Source organism: Colius striatus, chromosome 18 (genome assembly GCF_028858725.1).
Source record: "Colius striatus isolate bColStr4 chromosome 18, bColStr4.1.hap1, whole genome shotgun sequence".
Taxonomy (NCBI): domain Eukaryota; kingdom Metazoa; phylum Chordata; class Aves; order Coliiformes; family Coliidae; genus Colius; species Colius striatus.
This window is the reverse complement of record NC_084776.1, coordinates 3,382,591-3,401,811: the sequence shown is the minus strand read 5'-3', so window position 1 is coordinate 3,401,811 and position 19,221 is coordinate 3,382,591. Positions and strand designations below refer to the sequence as shown.

Below are 19,221 nucleotides of genomic sequence, written 5' to 3'. Positions count from 1 at the left end.
AATCCCAGAAAGACAAATAAGAAGAAATAAGAGCGTATGACCAGTATGGCCACTTTCTCTGGGTACCCTGCCTGCCCTTTCCACCACACACCCATCTATGGATCTGGCCCACAATGGTGACTGGTAGATGAAAGTGGCAACTGCTTTTACTGACACCAACTGGCAATTATTTTGCAGAAAAAGTATTTATCAGAATCACTTCGTTTTATTGTGGAACAATTTTGTCACTATTCACCAATTTAAATAGAATGGTACAAAACTAATAGGCATGAAAAGCCACTTGCCCCTGATGTGTCAGCTGAAAACCCCAACACAAACATGATTCCAAGCTCGTGGATGCCCCAAGACAGCAGCTCCAAGGGCCACCAGAATGGTCCCACAGAGATCTCCATGGTGGGACAGTACTCTGAGCTCTCTCTTAGAAACCAAGAGAATGGTTTTGTTCTACTGAAACCCACACTTAGAGTTACACTAAAGGAAATAATTAGAACAAAAGAAAATGTCTGACATTTTAAGAGTATGTACCAGGAGGACTGTTACATATCTTTTCCATAGATGCCTTTAAAATGAAGATTACATGAGCAGTAACCTATTTCCTTGTAAACAACTCACATGGATCACTTCAATTGCCAAAGCTGACTGTAGTGACTCAGATTGCTCCCATCACTTAATCTACCTTGTACTTGGCAAATGTGTCCACATGTAAGGATTATAGCTACTCTGTCCTTTTTTAATTAGAAAAAAACCCCTTGATATGGACCATAACAACTGCTTTAGTTTTAATAATGCTTTTCATGATGACAATGTAGAAAGAAGAGCACAGACAGAATGATTAACCACTCTACTTACAAACCAGTATTGTTCTATTATTATTGTAAGGTGACATTTAAGTATCAAGAAGTGCTTTACTCAGCAGCTAATTACAGGAAACAGGGCTTGACAAAACTGAAATAACTTCCTAAAATAGAAGTTTCAGAATTTGTACTTTTTTTTCCCCCCCAAATAAAAAACCCCCATGCTCTAAATGGTAAGAACACTTTACTGCTCAAACCATAACCAGGTATGAACATTACAATCAGATTGCATCATTTCAATGTACTGCTTATTTCTTTTCTCACTGACTAGTAAATAGGAAATAAGTATATAAAATATAGTAGATATTTCAGTTAAGACTTGTTAGCTGGGGTCCATGAAGCCACCTGGGACTGTTGGGAGTTCCCATGGCAACCCCAGGAAGGACAATTATGGAGCAGCTACAATTATTCTGTATATGCCTGTTGAGAAGGGAGCTTCGTTTTGAGATGGCCACAAATAATGCCATTCCAGAGAGAAAACTCACAAGCAGAGGTTAAAAGCAAATGAAAAACAGTGGCATTTTATCCTGCCTCTACTTCCTGCAGGAGTATATTTTTACCTTTAAATATTAATAATAATGATGTATCATCTGTAAATCACTGAAGACAGCTTAAGCACATTGCTAAACGAGCAGAAAATTGATTTGTAAGTGATGAGTAAGATCCAGAAAATATGTAGATTGATGAAAATTTGTTGTACAGAAAATATTGCACTGTATGATGCAGAATACAACTCAATTTCTATACACTGGACAACTTCATACAGCTAATACATAGTGTATGAAAAGAAAACTCATTGCAATAAAATCTACAAATACTTAACAAGGTCTTTGCATGTTTCCATTAATGAAACCACTTTCCCCAGCAACTCTTTCCCAGATTTTCTCCCATTTATTGGGTAGATCTAAAACTATTGGGCACAAGCCAGGTGTTCATTTTTCAGCTTGTTTAGATCTGTCAGAATGGGCAACAAGGAAACTTCTTTCTTGTGACAAAAATACTGTTCAATTCAAAATGTAAGTGAAGAGAATGTTGGAATCTATTATTTATTTACTTATTTTTAATCTCTATTTTATGGTAGCTTTACATTGAAAACATGGTTTAAAGAATCTGTGCCAGGAGGTCCAGTAAGTAAAGCAGTGTATCAATGACATTTGTATGACTAAGAAACACACTTAAATAAAAAGTCTGGGCTAGAAGGATGTGATGGGATTGTGCAAACAGTTTGAAATCAATGAGAGCTTGGGGCCACATCTCAAAGATGTCTGTTGAACTATTGATGCAGGCAGATATTTCATGATTTCTCATTGATGCAAATGGGAGGAAGCTCCTAAGTGCCCCTGGAGACTCTGAGGCAGTTTGAAGAATGTCTGAGACTTCTTTTCTTTAAGACCAGACACTGGTGTCAGAAATTTCACATCTACCTGTTCCCTGATCTTTTATAATCTGAAAATACTCTTATCCTAATGTCAAGCAATTAAATTCTCACCCTAAAGTTTCTCTGTTGTTGTACAGCTCAGGTTTCTACACAGCCCTTTACTCTGAAGATCACCATTATTCATTTTAATTATTTGATATTAGTAATGCAATACTTTGGTATAAATTGTTCAAATTTGGTGCTCAAAATTAAATCAGTGTAGCCTGGATATCCATCACAGTCATGTATCAAAAAGCAGACCAAGCACCACAAATACAGACTTGATTAGGAAGCACTCTGTAGCTGCTCTTTTCTAAGAACTGATAAATGAGAAGATAGCCCAGTACAACCTCTCAATCTATCTGTACTCTTAATCTGCCTGACAAATATACTCCCCTAGCCAGTATCTGCAATCTTCTTCCTGTAAGGTTTCAAAGCTGACTTCAGAACAGTGGAAATATTTATTTAGATGATGTCATTAAATCACAAATAGCAGCATAGTTCTCAGTGCTATCTACTTGTTCCTTAGGATAGGAACCTAAAATAAAATGACTGTGTAAGCCAAGATAGAAATGATAAGAGTCAGCACCACTTATGTGCCATACCAGAATAGCTAATAAGTTAAATACCACCATTCAGACATCTGTGCTGTTAATTCTCACAAGACATCACAGCAATTCCCCTTGAAATCAAGTAGGAACACTATTTGGAGGGTGCTGCTTCCTTCTGCTCCTTCTCACACTGGTTAACTTTGAGAGAGAGTAAGATGTTGAACCTAAATCCTTTTATCATGTAATAGCCTTATACTAGCCTTGGTCTAGTTATAATCACACATTTGCTTTGCTCTCAATATTCCCATATATCTTCACTAAGTTTTAAAACTGCTTATTAGGCAACTCTGTAATGACATTCCTGGAGACACTGTGTTCACTGAAAACCTATCCCTCTTGTTTAATTAATTCAGGCCACTCAAATAGCATCAACCTGGCTATCTCTAGGACAGGGAAAGCCTCAAATGCACAGTGCTGAAGTTGAACTAATTAGACTTTGAGACAGACTAATTATTTCTGAGGCAGAGCTGACCCTCTGTGAAGGTGCCATTTCTGGGACCCAGTCCAGCAGCTCTACACAACGCAACCTCTCAGGGTTTCTTCTCCACTGCAGGACACTGATAAATCCTGACTGTTCTTTCTGCAACCAATGTATTTGCAGTAGGCTTAAGAAAAAAATCTACGAGACTGTAAATCAATATGCAAACACACTGCATATAATAGTTGACATTTTAAAATAGACAATCTAATGATTTGTCTTTGTGCTGCCTCTGTCCTGAGGAAAAAACAGGACTTCTAGACCTGCGTCACTAATATATGTATATTCACCCAATTCCAGACTCTGTATAATGCACAGAGACATGCAAGAGGTGAAAGGAATTACTTCTGAAGCTATTCTTTCTAGGGAGGTCACAAAGTAAATATGATCTTGAATAGAAAATGACCTAGTGCAGCAAAATCAAATCCCACTGGTCAACTGGAAAGAAAGGAAAATGGGATGGAGATTCAGTTACTTCTCAAATGTGTAACAAAAATCATAGTTCATGCTGCAGACAAAAGTATGGTAGCTGATCCAAATGTGTTCAGAAGAAATTGATGCACCTTTTCTTTTTCTTCCTTGAAAGTTGAACATGTGTCGTTTTTCCTCACTGTCTTGGGTTAACCCATCTGTTATAATAACAATGTAGAATTCTGCCTGATGGTGAACATAAGAAATTGCCATTTCAGCTTGAAAGGTACAGGCGTGTTTGTTTATGCACAACAGGTACATTCATTACTTTTTGGATAAACAGCTAAAGCTGTAAATATTCAATGAGAAACAAGAAAACAATACAGCAGACTGGAATACTTAAAATTCATTACTGTGTAAGCAGCTGGAAAGAGCAGTCAAGTCAGATGAGCTGAACCCAGTAGAGCAAAACACCTCCCTCCCCAAACCATACCTTTCCTGTTGTGGGATTTTATGGTCAGCAAGTATTTTGCTGTAGTTGTCTGAATAGGCAGAGTTGCTGGCTAAGATGTTAAGAAATGACTTTGCATGGGATGGTGAGCCCATGCTTGTGACTACCAACCACTCCACTTTGAGCCACAGAAGGCAGGAAGACTGTGGAAAGTATCCCTTTGCTCCAGTGTTTCTTTTCTATACATGACCAGCAACATCTCTTATCCTTTAAAACTTCCATACTCAGTGTTAAAGACATCAGAATGTCAGACCACAACCTTCTACAAAGATTTGACATTGTAAATATTTTCCTTTTTAAAAAAAGAAAGCATTTTGTGTGAAACATCCTGAGCACTAAAACATTGTTGTTTCTGAGACTCTTATTTGTCAAGTCGTGCAGACACTAGTGACAATGGCTGGCAGATTTTGCAGCCAGTATTAAAAGACATTGAAATTATTACATACACTTGACATCAAATATTTTAAAATACCAACTTGTAAGTGTCACAGCAGAGAAGCTGAACTGTCAGAAAAATGATACCACTGCTGAATTAAAGCATTTGGTCCAATCTTCAAGAAACTCAAAGGCACAGAACTGCTGTCACAGGCAACAGAAATAGTATCACTCTAATCTGGATCTTTTTAGAGGCTTTTTTGGTTTTGTAATAATGTGCAAAAAAAGTACACAATATCTATTTGCAGCCATTTGTGTTTAATCCTCACCTCAAACTTCTGCCGGAGCTCTGCATTTCCATCTTCATCAGCATCTGGAATTGGAACGTTGTAATATTCCCCCTCTTCTTGATTCAGCAGCTTGTACCTGTGCACCATTTGAAAGGGAAAATGGTGACTTTACAGTTTTATTCCTGTTGGATTTAAAATCTGATTTAGCTGTTTGTGTGTGGTTTGTATCAATGTCACAGGTATGAAAAGAAAGCAGACTCAGGAACAGAATATATTGAACCTAAAATTAGATCTTTAATCCCAAACGATCCACCAAGGCAGGTGACTCTTCCCACCCATCTGTGACACGATGAGAGACATCAGCCCTGAAGATCCTGTGTCTCCTGCAGCCCTAAAGAATGACCTTTTGATGAATTTTACTTTTGGAGGAGATGCAAAGCATTCTGCCCCTATCTTGGTAGGTAATGGAGGCATTTTATGAAATCAGTTTCCATGTACTCTGAATTTGCAGAGCTATATATAACATGATGCACTTGGTAATGAATATATCGTATTTGAGACAAAAATAAACTTAACATCACAAGACTGTGAACAGAATGGAGTTTGCAGCAGCTCCTGGCTCCAGGAGAAGTTTCATGAACACTACAAAAGAAAAGCATTCCTTTTGTTATCCTCCTTTGTTATATACAGCCTGTTCCAGAGGTTCAGCTGCATTTGCAGCAAACTTCTTGCTTGAGGTACAGTAACAAGTTAAAAAAACAGGCAGATAATATGAAAGGAAAACTACTTGGTTTAGACTTTGGTGATATATTCTCGCCTGCTCTCTTTTCAGAAACTCTTACCATCCACTGGCTGGCATTTTCATAAGTTCTGACACCCCAAATGAAAGAGATCCCATGAAATCATTTCTGGTTGTTCGATCCCAGTCCCAGACTTCTACAGATAACCGTCGGTCTTTGTCTGTAGGTTTTAACTTACTAAAAACGAGAGAAATAGAGCTTTCAGTGCCACTCTGAAACAAATGGTTTAACACATGTAAAGGCAACACATTAAAGGGCACTAAACTTACAATGTGAATGCCTCATTCCAGTCTGGATTCAGAGTAGAACGGATGGTTTTTGTTTTCTGTTTGCTTTCATTCTTAGGATCTGGGATGAGCTTCAGTTTAACATAAGGATCTGAAAGTCCATTTGGATCCATGGGAATGAGGTTCTTTGCTTCTCTCACTGCCAACATAAAACATAGTTGATTTATATAGGATTACAAACCCCCATTAAGAAGGCAATGACATGTCAAAGCAGAGTTATTGAAGCATGGTGAAAAGTAAAACAAGACATGAAACCCACTTGTCAGACTTGGCATGTAAGAAACTACTTGTTGCAAAGTAAGGTTGCACTCAGAGATATTTATAACAAGGATAGAGAGGAATGACAGGAGAGAACAGCAATTCACAAATGACATGCAGCTTCCAGGCAGCTATTTTCCTGCAAAGGAATGATTAAATGTCCAAATCCATCACTATTCATTTTTAAGTGGGTGGTAATTGTCTGTGCTTTTATTTTATAAACAGTCTTAGGTCATACAAACACAGCAGTATCAGCCCAATATTCTAAGGGTGTCAACAGATTTCAGAAGATAGGTTATTTGATATAATCCCTCATTGGAAAGTATCTAATACTGAACTTCCCTCAGATTCACGCTTCATTACTTGTCAGATTGAATCTGTGTAAGCATCATGTCATGACAGAAACCAAAGTAAAAGCAGAGAGGAGACAAGTTTAACTTCAGCTTCACAAAAATGTTAATGCAGCTTCTATTTTTACAATGTCAAAAGAAGGCATAAAGTGAGTTAATTTATCTCATGTTGCTACCGATCCCCAGAGAGACGAGAATAGTCAGCAATCTGCACAGGGTGCTGTTCCCAGCAAGGCCACATCCCTACATGGAACAAGGGAGGCAATGGTGGGCTACAAAGACACTTCTGGGGGCTCAGCAGCTTCTGAGTTTGGAAAGTCTGGCTGGAGTTACTGCAGTAGCTGTGGGGTTAGTCAAGTTCTTCAGAAGTCACGGCAGGGGAGTGGAGTTTTCCAACAGATAAGCAAAGGCAGTATCTCCTTCCTCTTGGAGAGGAACCACCAGAATGCCTATGTAACATTTACACAACATGTTCAGCATTCACCCATCAGCTTCTGTTGAACCTCAGGAGAAGAGGTGAATGCTCCTCATGCTGTGAAACCCCATCCCACCCCAGCCAGGGCTACTGCGACGAGCTGCGGTGTTGGAGCTGGGATGAGGAATTCAGCCCTCACAAACAGGCATCTCAAAACCTGCTGGGAGCAGGAATCCTCTGGGCTTATATTGGACAGAAAACTGTTTTCACTCAGGAATTCCTACGTGAGATTCATAGTTTAAGACTAGAATTGCTCCTGTAAGGAAAGATCAAGAAGCTTTGAGGGTGACATAGTTCCTAGAGTACGAAGAAAGGCTATTTAAGAGTGAGTCATTAGAGATACTATCCTGGACTGACAGTGCCCTCAGCTACTGCTTTCATAGTGTCAGCATAAGAAGGGCTGTTTAGTTTATCTACCTAGCTGAAGAAATCTGAAGGGAAGTTTAGGAAAGATCAGCCCTTAAGTCACTGAACATTTCTTGATGCAGAACACTTCTTGCAAAAATTTGAACTTTATATTCACTGAAGGATTCAACCAGAGCTACTGGAAAAACGTATCTCATGTGTGACTGAAACAGAAAAAGATCAAAGAAAATATCTTCAAGAAACTAAATCAACTTCTTGGGGATGAATTCTGCAATAGCTGTAGGACTAGCAAGCAATCTCATCCTCCCTTACCATTATAAGCTGGTTAAACTCAACACTGGGAGAGATGTTACTCTAATTTATAGATGGTTGAAGTGAGATACAATTCAGCATCACTTGGAGTGTAATTTGGATAGAAACCTAAAATGCTACTTGCTGTTTTTCTGTCAGTACTGTTAAACACAGTAACAACCTCTGTACTGAGCAAAGCAGTGGTATGAGTTAACTTTCCCAACACGTTGACCAGATTAGACTCAAGATGGACTGAGAGAGCACACAGATGAAAAGATAGTGGAGTATATATTGAAGTTTCTAACAAATCCAACCTTGCTCAGGTTTTCCTTCTAACAAACAAATAGTTGTCAGTTTGCCTCTGAGAAAAAAATGTGCCATTTTCCTCCTCATCATTAATGAAGAAGGAGATCATTAATGTTTGCTCAGCAGGAAATGTTGACTATTTGATGGCTGTCCTATGGCTGTGCTATTATGTGCTACTTATAATCCATCTGTATCCACTCAGGAGCCATGCCTAAAACCAGTACACCCACTTTCCCAGGAATAGTATAAAGACACAAGCAAATACAGAACCAGTTCTTAGGTATTCATACTTTAAATAAATATCTAAATAAGACAGAGTGGGCTGGCAGAGAACAACTGACATTTTATGTAAAGAGGACAAATTCAGGCAGGATTTTGAGGAATTCAGAAAGCAGATGACAAAGCTGGATCGTTTTCCATGACATCTTGCAGGTGAAAAGTTTCAAGCTATAAAGGAGTTAGGGATTTATAACTTCTTGTGATACCAGCAAACAAATTTAGTCATGGGAATGAGTAAATAAATGCTTCTGTCCCTATAACAAAGCTCAATTATTAGCAGCATGAGTTTACTCAGTTCCTTTTCCAGTGAGTCACAGCAACCTTCTTCCTGAATTCCCAAATGCTGATAACAAACCAGTTTACTAATCACAGCAACCTTTTCTTGCCAGTCGTTTACTCCCTACAGGCAACTTAGATGACCAGAAACCTCTCAACTGCACGCAAATAGCTGTTTTTAGAAGAAGCTTCAAGTCTCAAATGGTCTTGTCTGGCAAACTATCTAGCAAAACGAAAGAAAAGGGAGGCTGTTAGCTCCAATATATTGTAAAGTCTGTTTTCCCACAACAAAGCATTAGTAAGTTCAATAACTTCAATTACTTCCTGAAGAAGATTCTGGTACAGATTCCAGCGATAGCCCAGCTTATAGATAACTTATGTCAGTGGCAGAGGATCTCATACTCCCAGCCAAGGAACTCTCTCCCCAGTATCCACAGTCCACTTAATCACGTTTAAAAGATTTACCTTTACTGAAACTAGTCTTTCTTCCAATGTATGTACTTGTACTCTCTACATGCAGAATTTGAAGCAGCCTCCAAAGCCATTCAGCTTTCATTAAAGATTCATTGTAAGATTTTATTAAAACTATCACTGAATGCATGTTTTCTGGAGCTGGTTGTGACCCACATGTACAACTGGCTCCAAATGAAATCCTGCTTTTTAGATAATTTCCAATTTCTATATAGTTTTCATCACTGCAAAGGTTTTCAGATAAGAGACTTTTCTCTATTGCAAAACTACTCCCAAGCTCAGCTAAAACTTCTTTTCATATCCCTTTGAGACTGGTGCTTGCTCATTACACCCCATTTCCTGAATCCTGAAAGATGGCAACTTAATGAAGTGGACTACTGCAAGGCTTGCACTTCACAGGTGATTTGCACACAAGAAACAGATGATTAACTTCCTTCCTAGAACAAGGCAAAAAATGAACCAATATTACAGGATCCTTTATTCATCTGTACCATCACTTCTAATGCCACTTAATAAGTACTTGTGCCTTCTGTAAGTTCTCCAGTTTCAATTTCAACTGGAAATCTCCTGGGAGCAACTATATTTTATTTTAAAAACAAGATTATCTTTATAAAAGTCAGTATAATTGAAAAAATATGTACTCCTGGGTAGGACAGCTATTTAATAAAACATGAGTCTTAACATGAGATGGAACAAATCGTCTGAAAAGGGATTCAGACTATTAAATTTCTAATTCTTATCTGTTTATACAGATACATAAATGCATAGCACGTTAGCTAAATTTTTTATATGCATGCAGATCCAATTATGAAAAACTAATGTTTCCTTTAAATACTGTTCATTGCCTATTCCTTCACGGTAAGATAAATTTAATGAATGAAATAGGAAGCCCTCGGTTGCTGCCATGGTTGGCATTTGTTCAAGGCTCTTTCTGTATTGAATGCAGCAACCCTGCAGATTCTGGGAATGTCAGAAAAGAGATAAGATATTAGTGAGGTAAAACATGACACTCACTTTTTTTTGAGACATTAAAAATGCCTCCCACATGCAAGTAATTATTTGGGATCACTTTAAAGTTGGCCAAATAGCCAGAATATTTTTATATATTTGCTTTTAAAATCAGTTGCAGATACTATGAAAGTTATGCTAACAAAGGCAGACATTAATATTGACCTAAACAATCAGAAATAAACATTAATAGAGTGTGTGTGTGGTGGGGGTCTTCTCAGGAAACAAATTTTTATGAGCATCTAGAAACCAAAATTCTCCATTTTGTCTCTGAAACTTGCTTGGGCAGAGGCTCTTAACCCAGCTGTCCACAGCAAGCAGTGTGACAAGACACTGATGTGCAGGGCCATAGGGCAGCTCAGTGTTCATATATTCACAAATAATTTGACAAATGTGCAGTGGGGAGCACAGGACTCGTAGGGAGAATATTGCCAAGGAGCTTGTAATGTGCTCCCATCCTCTGCAGATTGCTGACAGGTTTCCTCTTCTTTCAAATAACAGAAGCATCACTGAAGAATAAAACAAGATTTTCTGATTTCTTTCAGCTAAGATAAATACACTTAAAGATCCTGAACACTCTGGGCTGTGCATATATAAATGTGTTTATATAAATGACACTTATGTAACAGTAGGGTGCATTAGCTGCCAGCAAGTCACTACAAGCCTGCCTTTAAACTGCTGCCTGTATTTGGAGGGCAGATCTTTATTGTGAGCTCCTGTCAAATCCAACTCCCAGTAACTGATAGGTCACAGTTTAGGATCCCAGTAATGTGGCAGCTTTTTATATGTCAGTGTGCCAGATGGAGTTATTTTCTCACAAAGGTTATTGTTTACTCATAAAAATAATTCAAAAACAAAGTAAAAAAAAAAATCAACCCTGAGACTCAGCCACCAACAAACTCACTCAGAAGAGCCCCAAATTTTAAGATGGGTCAGCAAGTAAATGTAAGAGTGACAAATCTTTTAATGCACATCAGGAAGAATGAAGTTCAGTACAAAGATCAGTGATTAAAAATAGGAAAAACTGCTTTATTATGCCTCAAAGCAAAATCCCCAAGTCAGTCTGATCCGTGAAAGGGACACGTTCAGTGATTTCAGGGAAAGCAATTCAAGACAATCCCTATCAAACTATCGTGTTGCTTTAGTGCAAGTGCAATAAATTATTAATATCCAATGCAGCTCTCAAGCTAGTAGTTATAAAATAATCCATTGATATTTAAGGATTGCAACACAAATGAGCACTGAATGTGGCATACTGACTAGCTGGGAAGATGGTGAGGTTTTGGCAAAGCATGCCAATACAAAATTCCTCCTTATCTGCAAAAAAGTGTTGCAGAGTCTCTAACTCTTACACAGAAAAGACTGTATCTCTACTTTTGAGCAGCCAGATTGAATATCCAACCTAGCAAACTGGAATTAAGTGTGTTTACACATAGGATTGAATCATTCCCACCATTAGTTCACTTCAAAACTTGCCAAAGCACTTAGATATTTTAGATAATCTAACTGAACCACTGGCCAACTCCATCTGGCAGGGCTCTGCCTTGCCTCTTTCCTAGTATTCACTGGGGAAACAAAAACCAGTACTATTTACAATATTTGATCAGGAAAACAGAGTGCATACTGTGGCCTTTTTTGGAAGCAAAAGCCACCACAAACCCCTCAAAGCAATTACTCAGAAGTAAAGATAAATTGCAACATGCTGAACACCAACCATGTCTTGCAGTTGTCACTAAAGCATGCTGCATCCTCCATCAGCTGTCCTGGCTGGAACCAGGATGGCTGAGTTGCCCATCAAAGGTACTTGCAAGATGACAACCAGAGTGGCATATCTGCATTTTGCAGCACAAATGTTTTGCATGCAATCAAGGCTGGCTAGGAAAGAATCAGCAGGAGCTAATTAACAACCAAAACAGGATGCAGAGCAGAGATATTAAGGAATTCAACTGAAGGAGTTCAACACCTACAGAGTAATTCCTTTGAAAAAGACGCAGGCAAAGGTTCAAATCAAACAGCCAATCACTGATTATTTTTCCTGCTGTTCCTAAACCTCCTGGAGATTTAATTCACCTCCCTTTCCAAAGCTAAAGGCAGTGGTATCATGCTTGGCAGCTCAGGGAACTGTATATCCTAATAAAGGATTTGCCAATAAATATTTTAGAAGTAATGCCACACTGGGAGAAAAGGAGTTTGAATTTCTGCATGGCAATATGTCCATGAACTAACTGATAATTGCTAATTTCCTTTTCAGCTAAACATGCACACCTGAAACTTCACCTGGTCTTGGCTTAGTTTGCAGAGCATTTTTTTATTGGGAGGAAAAATAAAAAGCAGCTTCCTTTCAGGGAAACCCTCATTTTTCATTCAACTAAACTTGGAAAGCTTGGAAATGCTGACAAGCCTCAGCCAAAACAACTTAACAGCACTGTAGTTGTTAGAGACATTATAAAGTTCTAGTAAACATCTTTCTTGTTGTCCAGAAACCTATTTAATCACGGGATAGAAATGGTTTATTCATAAACACAAAACTGACAACATTTGCCAAGAACACTCACACCAAAAAGAGCTTGTGAAGAAAACCTAAAAAACATCTGTAACAATTTTATCACATTTTCATCTTCAAAGGAAAAGAATACCTATTTGTATAATTGTTTTCCATGCCTTGGTGCCACAAAGACTTGTGAGAAACATGTTTGTCCCTAAAAGGATTCTAATCCTGCTGAGTTATCAGAAACGAAGTACATTTTATTTGTGAAATTATGAACATTATGGCAGAAAATCCAAGCCATATTCAGAAACTTTGCAGCAAAGTAGCCTAGAATAATGCAAATACTAAATTCTGGCACTTGGGATGGTTTTCACTAGATAGTATAATTACTTTTAGAACCTGCATCACCATCTTTGAAATGCCTCACTCCTCACTGAAACTGCCTTTCAGTTAATGACAGTGCCATGGACAAATTTACCCCTCCAAAGTTGCCAGGAAGCTATTTGAAAAGTTAAACTACAATGAAGTATCACTTGGGATCCATACTGATCCTTTCTAACTAGAGTTTATCACATTTCTCCTTACAAACACATTTTACAAGGTTTGACAGGAGGAGATGGAGCTATTTGGATTCAGAGAGAACAAAGCCATGACTGAGCACAGCGCTGGGAGGGAAGTTTGCTCTATAAGCTGTGAAAATCCAGTGTGATGGTCTGTTTCCCTTTATGTTGCCTGCATGGGGTATGGTCTCTATCGAGAAGAAGAGGTGCAAAGGTAGAAGGAACATCCTTTTTGTGTATAACAGGCTCCAGCCTTTCAACTGAGCAATGCTGAAGGAATAGCACTTGAGATCCACAGGTTGCCAACAACTACATCAAGAAACAAAAGTCGGGCTGAGATGGTGTAAAAAACCTCATACTTTGTGCTGCTGCCACTTTGCCCTTGAATTTAATTCCCCTTTGGAGCAGCAAATGGGCAACAATGAAAGTGTTGTATCCAGTTCTTGTCTGGGGTGTGGGTACCGAGTTCAGTTTCCCTCAGTACTGATTTTAAAGATGTGGCAGTGGACATCTAATGGGATGGGTTAAGGTTTGTTGACTAAATTTTCTTCACTGAAGAAGCAGTGTTGGTCACTTGTGATGACAAACTAACCAACACACTCTCCAGAGGTAAAACCTTTTAATAGCTTGTGCTTTATGAGCATTTTCTATTCCATTTCCTACATTATGCTATACTTATTTTGGTTTTAGTTACTACAACACATACTTGAAATTTCCTTCAAGTTTTGAGCTATAAAACATGGTGACTTTCTTTTAGAATTTAAATTGACAGCCTTGCTTCTACCTATAACAAAAAACATGAACAATTTTTTCCTGTTACTTCTTCCCTTATTTCACTTCTGTCCATCCTAATTCCTGCCATATTGTTCTCCCTTTGAGCAAACACTCTGCAATCTGCTTGGTGAAGAACTTTTTTGATGCATATTTATTTGCCTACAGAAAGGAAGGATCAACAGTAAAGTTCACTACTGACTTTACACTTTAGATATCACACACACCAATTACCAGTTGGCTTCAGCTAAACCAGAAAGCACATACAGAAACAAACGTGACACGTAAATACAAATCCTTCTGCAGATCCTGAGTTGTAAAGTCCACTCTGATACAGCATAAGGAAGTTCTGTGGGAGTTAAGTAACCTATTACATTTCCAGTTAGTGTGATAAAACAGCCTTTCAGCTTGGAAAATACATTTCAGAGATGTCTTTCTGCAACTTCAGACTTGGAATGGGTTGGTGGGGGTGTGGGGTGTCCACGCATGTGTGTACAAATAAAGCTTGCTCATAAATCCTGGGAGAAACACTTCCATGGAAATGAACTGCCACCCTCTCTTTCCTTCCTCTCTCTCCCTCCTCCCCAGCTGGGTAACCTTAACCTTACAGAATGTGCTAAGATTTCTTTCTTTTATTACTCACTGGGAGTAATGTTTGGGATTAAATCCAAGTTGCCTTTGTTTATGAAATACTCTGAAATGCAGGAAACAGCCCAACTGATGAAAGTTGGGAGTATTTGTTGATTCTGAAGGTGACAGTACCTTCCTGAACAGCTAGTTACCCCCTGGGCTGCTTACCACACAAAAAATAGACATTATGGTGATTTTCTTATGAACACTCCTGAGTTTTTTAAGCCATTACTACAGCTTTCTCTTTTTTTCCATTTATTTTTATGAATATCAGTCCATTGCTTCTGGATTCAAGGACGTGTTGGATGAAATCCTCACACTTCTGAAGGGAAATACTCCACCACCAGCTTTCAGGTACCTAAACCCACAGTGTGTTACACATTTACGAACCCTGCAGCATTCCAAAACGAGTTGTGTACCTGTTACTTCCAGTTTGTCACCGTTGACTTCAGCTTTCAGATAAATCCTTCCTCTTTTCTCCGTGTGATCCATGCCACAGAGGCTTGGGACGTTTATGACGCATTGCTTATGAACATTCATGTCACAGGCTGTGGATGTAGAAATGGTTCAGACAGTTAAGAGAAGCTAATGATACGATTCCACTGCAAGGATCGAGCACAGTGCAAGTTAAGATTACAATGCTTAACTGCTGGCAACACTTTCAGATTACAGTCTTTCAACAGAACACTGTGGCTGGTTTCCATCTTGCAATACATTTTGTAGACAGTGAGGGAAACAGAGAAGCAACTAATCCACCTCAGAAACCTACAGATATCATTAATGAAGTGAGGGCTGGGGGGGGAAGTGAAAATGGAATAAAGACCTGCTGGGAATATGACTAAGAAAACAGAGCATTCATGACAGCATTAGCAATGAAGAGAGGTAGGAATAAATTGATTATTAGATTTTTCTAGCTGGAGACTTACAAGACAAATGAAATACAATGAACATACTGGATCCTGGCTACCAGCTGAACTGAAATTTCAGTCTTCAATGGTGTAGTCATCTAAGCAGTCATAAAAGAGGCTTTCTCAAAACTGTCATTGTAGAGGCTCTTCAGCTACATCAAACTGCATACACCGTATTCTCAGCAACAAGAGGTGATTTTCATTAGTATATTATTATGGTACTGAAATATCCACTTGAAGTGTAACAGTACTATAAATAGCTGCCATTTGAAATGGTATTTTCCACAGAAAAGAAATAAGAAGCTGTTACCCAGTGTTTCCACTTACTTTATACAATATATCCTTTTGGTAACCTAGAAAAACTTCACTTACTGTCACATTTCATCCCTTGGTGCAGAAGCCCATAAAGCAGTGACCCACAGTGGTCACAAAACGTTGGGCTTCCATATGTGTGGATCTTAAACTTGTGCTTGCTTCTGGGATCCTGCAGGAAAAAAAACGAGAAAGAGATTCTCAGGTCATTAAAAATAAGATTGACACACCTTTAATATATTACTTCAAACACAGAAAACTTTCCAGCTCTGCAACTTTTGCTTCAGAAAAATATATCCCAGCATGGAGCTTTTTCACAGCACTTTTTGTGGTACCTACATTAGTGCAGGTACATTGGCCTCAGCTCTTCTTTTTTCTTTTGCTTTGGTGTTGCAAGAAAGAGTATGTCAGCTCAGAGAATACAGGCTTGTTCCTGTGATTCATCTGCACCAGAACTTCCTTCGACTGACTGTACATACACAGCAAGTAAAATGACAGCATTCAGCCTGTGGCTAAAGTGTCACTTACTGTGTGCTTGCTTACCGTGGGTTATCATCACTGCTCTGAAATGAGGACACAAAATACAGCAGGAGAAGAGGGAAGTAACTGGTAAGAGGCTAATCTGAAATACAGTCAAATGACTGCAAAATCAGGATCTTAAAGATGGGATCATCTCAAAATGATACAAATCTATAATCTGTGCTATGGTAAATGAAAGTGAGCAAATTCTAAGTTGGCAAGGAGTCAACATGTTAGAGAGACTGCTATTCCCATCTGATTTTTGATCAGAGAAAATGCAGAGTGAGGACATTTTAAGGCCACCATCAGCTTGGAAATGGTTTCTAATTTAGGACCAGTGAAAGGGAATACACTCAAATCACTTAAACATATGACACATCCAAACACATTTGCTGTTTGTCTAGGAGTTGAGGCTCCCTTTAAAAAACATGACTGTTTATATAAAAGGAATAAAGCACATCTTCAGTATGTTCACCCATGTCAGGCTTTTTCCACATAGACATCACCACAGCACCTCACGTACATGAAGCCTGCTCCCAACACTTGCAGATGTACATTGCCAAAATAAACAGTGCCCAGTTCTATCCTTTTGTGCACATCATCTGTACTTTGATATCTTTTATCCCCTCTTCCAGTCCCAACTGTATTTTAGTAAAAAATCTCCCTGTAGACTCTTGATTAGAAGTTGGGAGAAGCAGTAATTCTTCATTAAAAGAAAATATATTGGGATTTGAAAGAAATTCTTGCTAACATTCTTCACAGAAAGACCATGGAAGTTATGAAATGCCAGGTTTTTATGTATTAAAATATCTTTAACAAAAGCTTAACTGCACAATAAGACATCAAAACATTTTTCTTATGTTTACATTGAATATGAATATATCTGTATATGAGATAAGCATTATTAAGTTGTCTTAAAAAATGAACCAACTTCTCAACTTGCATCTGCTAATGCTTTCATAAAAAAAAATCAAAAGCAAGGCATAGCATCTTACACAAAACAGAAAACATGCTCTTTCTTCAAAAGTGAAAAGTTCCTCAAGTGCTTTCCAAAGAAATTAAAGCAATGTGGTAACTTCCAAGAGCAATTACCATAAAAATAGAACTATTAGAAGGCAAAATCATGCCTTCACAATTCAATACTCTCCCATTCTACACTTCAGAAGGGTTTTTTTTGGGGGGAAGCATTATTTGTGTGAATTTTTTTTGGTGCTGATGCTAAGTTTTATGCTGAGCCTCCAACCACTAATCTTCACTGCACAGACAGAAATGACACAGGGTACAGGATAACAAGTAAAGACTTTACATTAAGAATTCCAATTCAGACTACTTCAATAGTCCTGTTTGTTATACAGCCTGAGAGAAACAACCATATTTATTTGCTAACAACCATATTTATTTTGTAAACACAGTTAACCTAAAGGGAATGACATTTAATGCTCCAGAGAACATGGTTCATGATTTATTAAAGATATAGCCAATGGGACCTGTAGTGCTGGGTCATGGGAACATTGCTTCACTAAAGGGTTATCTGATGGATTAATTCTGACTATATGCCTTCCAAGCAATTTGAAACACATTTTGAAAGCAAATTCTTCCTTAAATTGTTTTGTTTAGAAGACGTAAGGGGATTTGTTGCCTTAGAAATACGTACACTTAAACATTACTTTGGTGAGCACATCTGTTGCTGAGAAGGATGAAACCCACAGATCTAAGAATGGCATTGAATAAACAGATTTTTAAAGTTGTGTTTAACATTTGACATAGTGGTATTTATGGGTATAAAGTAATGATATGGAGAGGAAAGAGCTATGAGAAATTATTACAGTGAGTATCTACTAAATATAGTGAACTCATATATTATAACAAAGCCATATCATGAACATCACCAAATAATTCCATTCCAATTCAGGGAATATACATGGCAATTAAGTTCAGCAAGGGTATGTGTGTGTGGCTTCAAAATGTTGTGACATATAAGGACAACTAGCCTGCCCTCACTCCAGAGCAGCACTACATGCACAAAGGCACGTGTACTCCTGAGCCTAAACACCAACTACAAACCACCAGCAAAAGCATTCTTAGAAAACAATAAAATAAAGCCAGTCACTGAATAAGTAAATCAAGCTGGATCAAGCTGTGAAGTTGGCCCTGCATGACTCAAGGTATATAACGTGAATCATCATTTGCCTTCTAGAATAAACGTTGGGTTTCCATCATTGTGTGAAGATACTTACTGTATGATGTGTAAACCAAACAATTCAATATGAATTGGGGGTTATTTGAAGAGCAACAAGTATGTTGTGACTATTATTAGTTATTCTTTTGTAAGCATGCATGAAGTCACTTATTCCAGGCAGAGCATTAAAAAAGAGGACAAAGGAAAACAGTTCCCAAACTACTCTTGAAACAGAAACTTTGCAGGTAGGAAACCTCTGTCTTAAAATCCCTTTAACAGAACTAAACAAAAAGAACCTAACAAATATTTAAAAGAAACTAAGAAGAGCCTGCACTCTTCATCAGCATTTAATCCCATTTTCTGTTTCAATCCTAAGCATTTTTATTTTTGGTAAATTAAAGTATACAAAACATTGTTACTTTGCAAAACATTCTGAGAACAGACAGAGAAAGCCAAGAGATCTCCCTGTGCCCATCACTGATGCTAAAACCATTTCATCTTATTCTCTGTATCAGTGTGGGCTTCTCACACACTTAAAACTACTCAGGAATCTGCAGTTTACACTTCTAAGTAACTATATTAGTGATAATTGCTACATTGCCAGTGCTAATTACTTATAGTATTAACAGTAATTATCTTAGTAGTTGTTAACACAGTTTAATACTTCCCAATGTTAAATATGCATTAATATACACATTATTGAGGAAATAGCATTGTCTCTAGCATTTTTCTGCTAAACT

At 38.0% G+C, this 19,221-nt stretch overlaps 1 protein-coding gene across 1 annotated transcript in view; it reads right to left on the bottom strand.

The window, feature by feature from the left end:
• Nucleotides 1-19,221, bottom strand: part of PRKCA (protein kinase C alpha) — a 141,982-nt gene that overhangs the window by 36,567 nt on the left and 86,194 nt on the right. The window contains exons 4-8 of the mRNA XM_062010577.1: nucleotides 15,844-15,955; nucleotides 14,983-15,111; nucleotides 6,017-6,173; nucleotides 5,790-5,924; nucleotides 4,987-5,083 (exon numbers count right to left, since the gene is read on the bottom strand). Of these exons, the coding sequence (XP_061866561.1) occupies nucleotides 4,987-5,083; nucleotides 5,790-5,924; nucleotides 6,017-6,173; nucleotides 14,983-15,111; nucleotides 15,844-15,955 (630 nt within the window). The remainder of the gene's footprint in view (nucleotides 1-4,986; nucleotides 5,084-5,789; nucleotides 5,925-6,016; nucleotides 6,174-14,982; nucleotides 15,112-15,843; nucleotides 15,956-19,221) is intronic.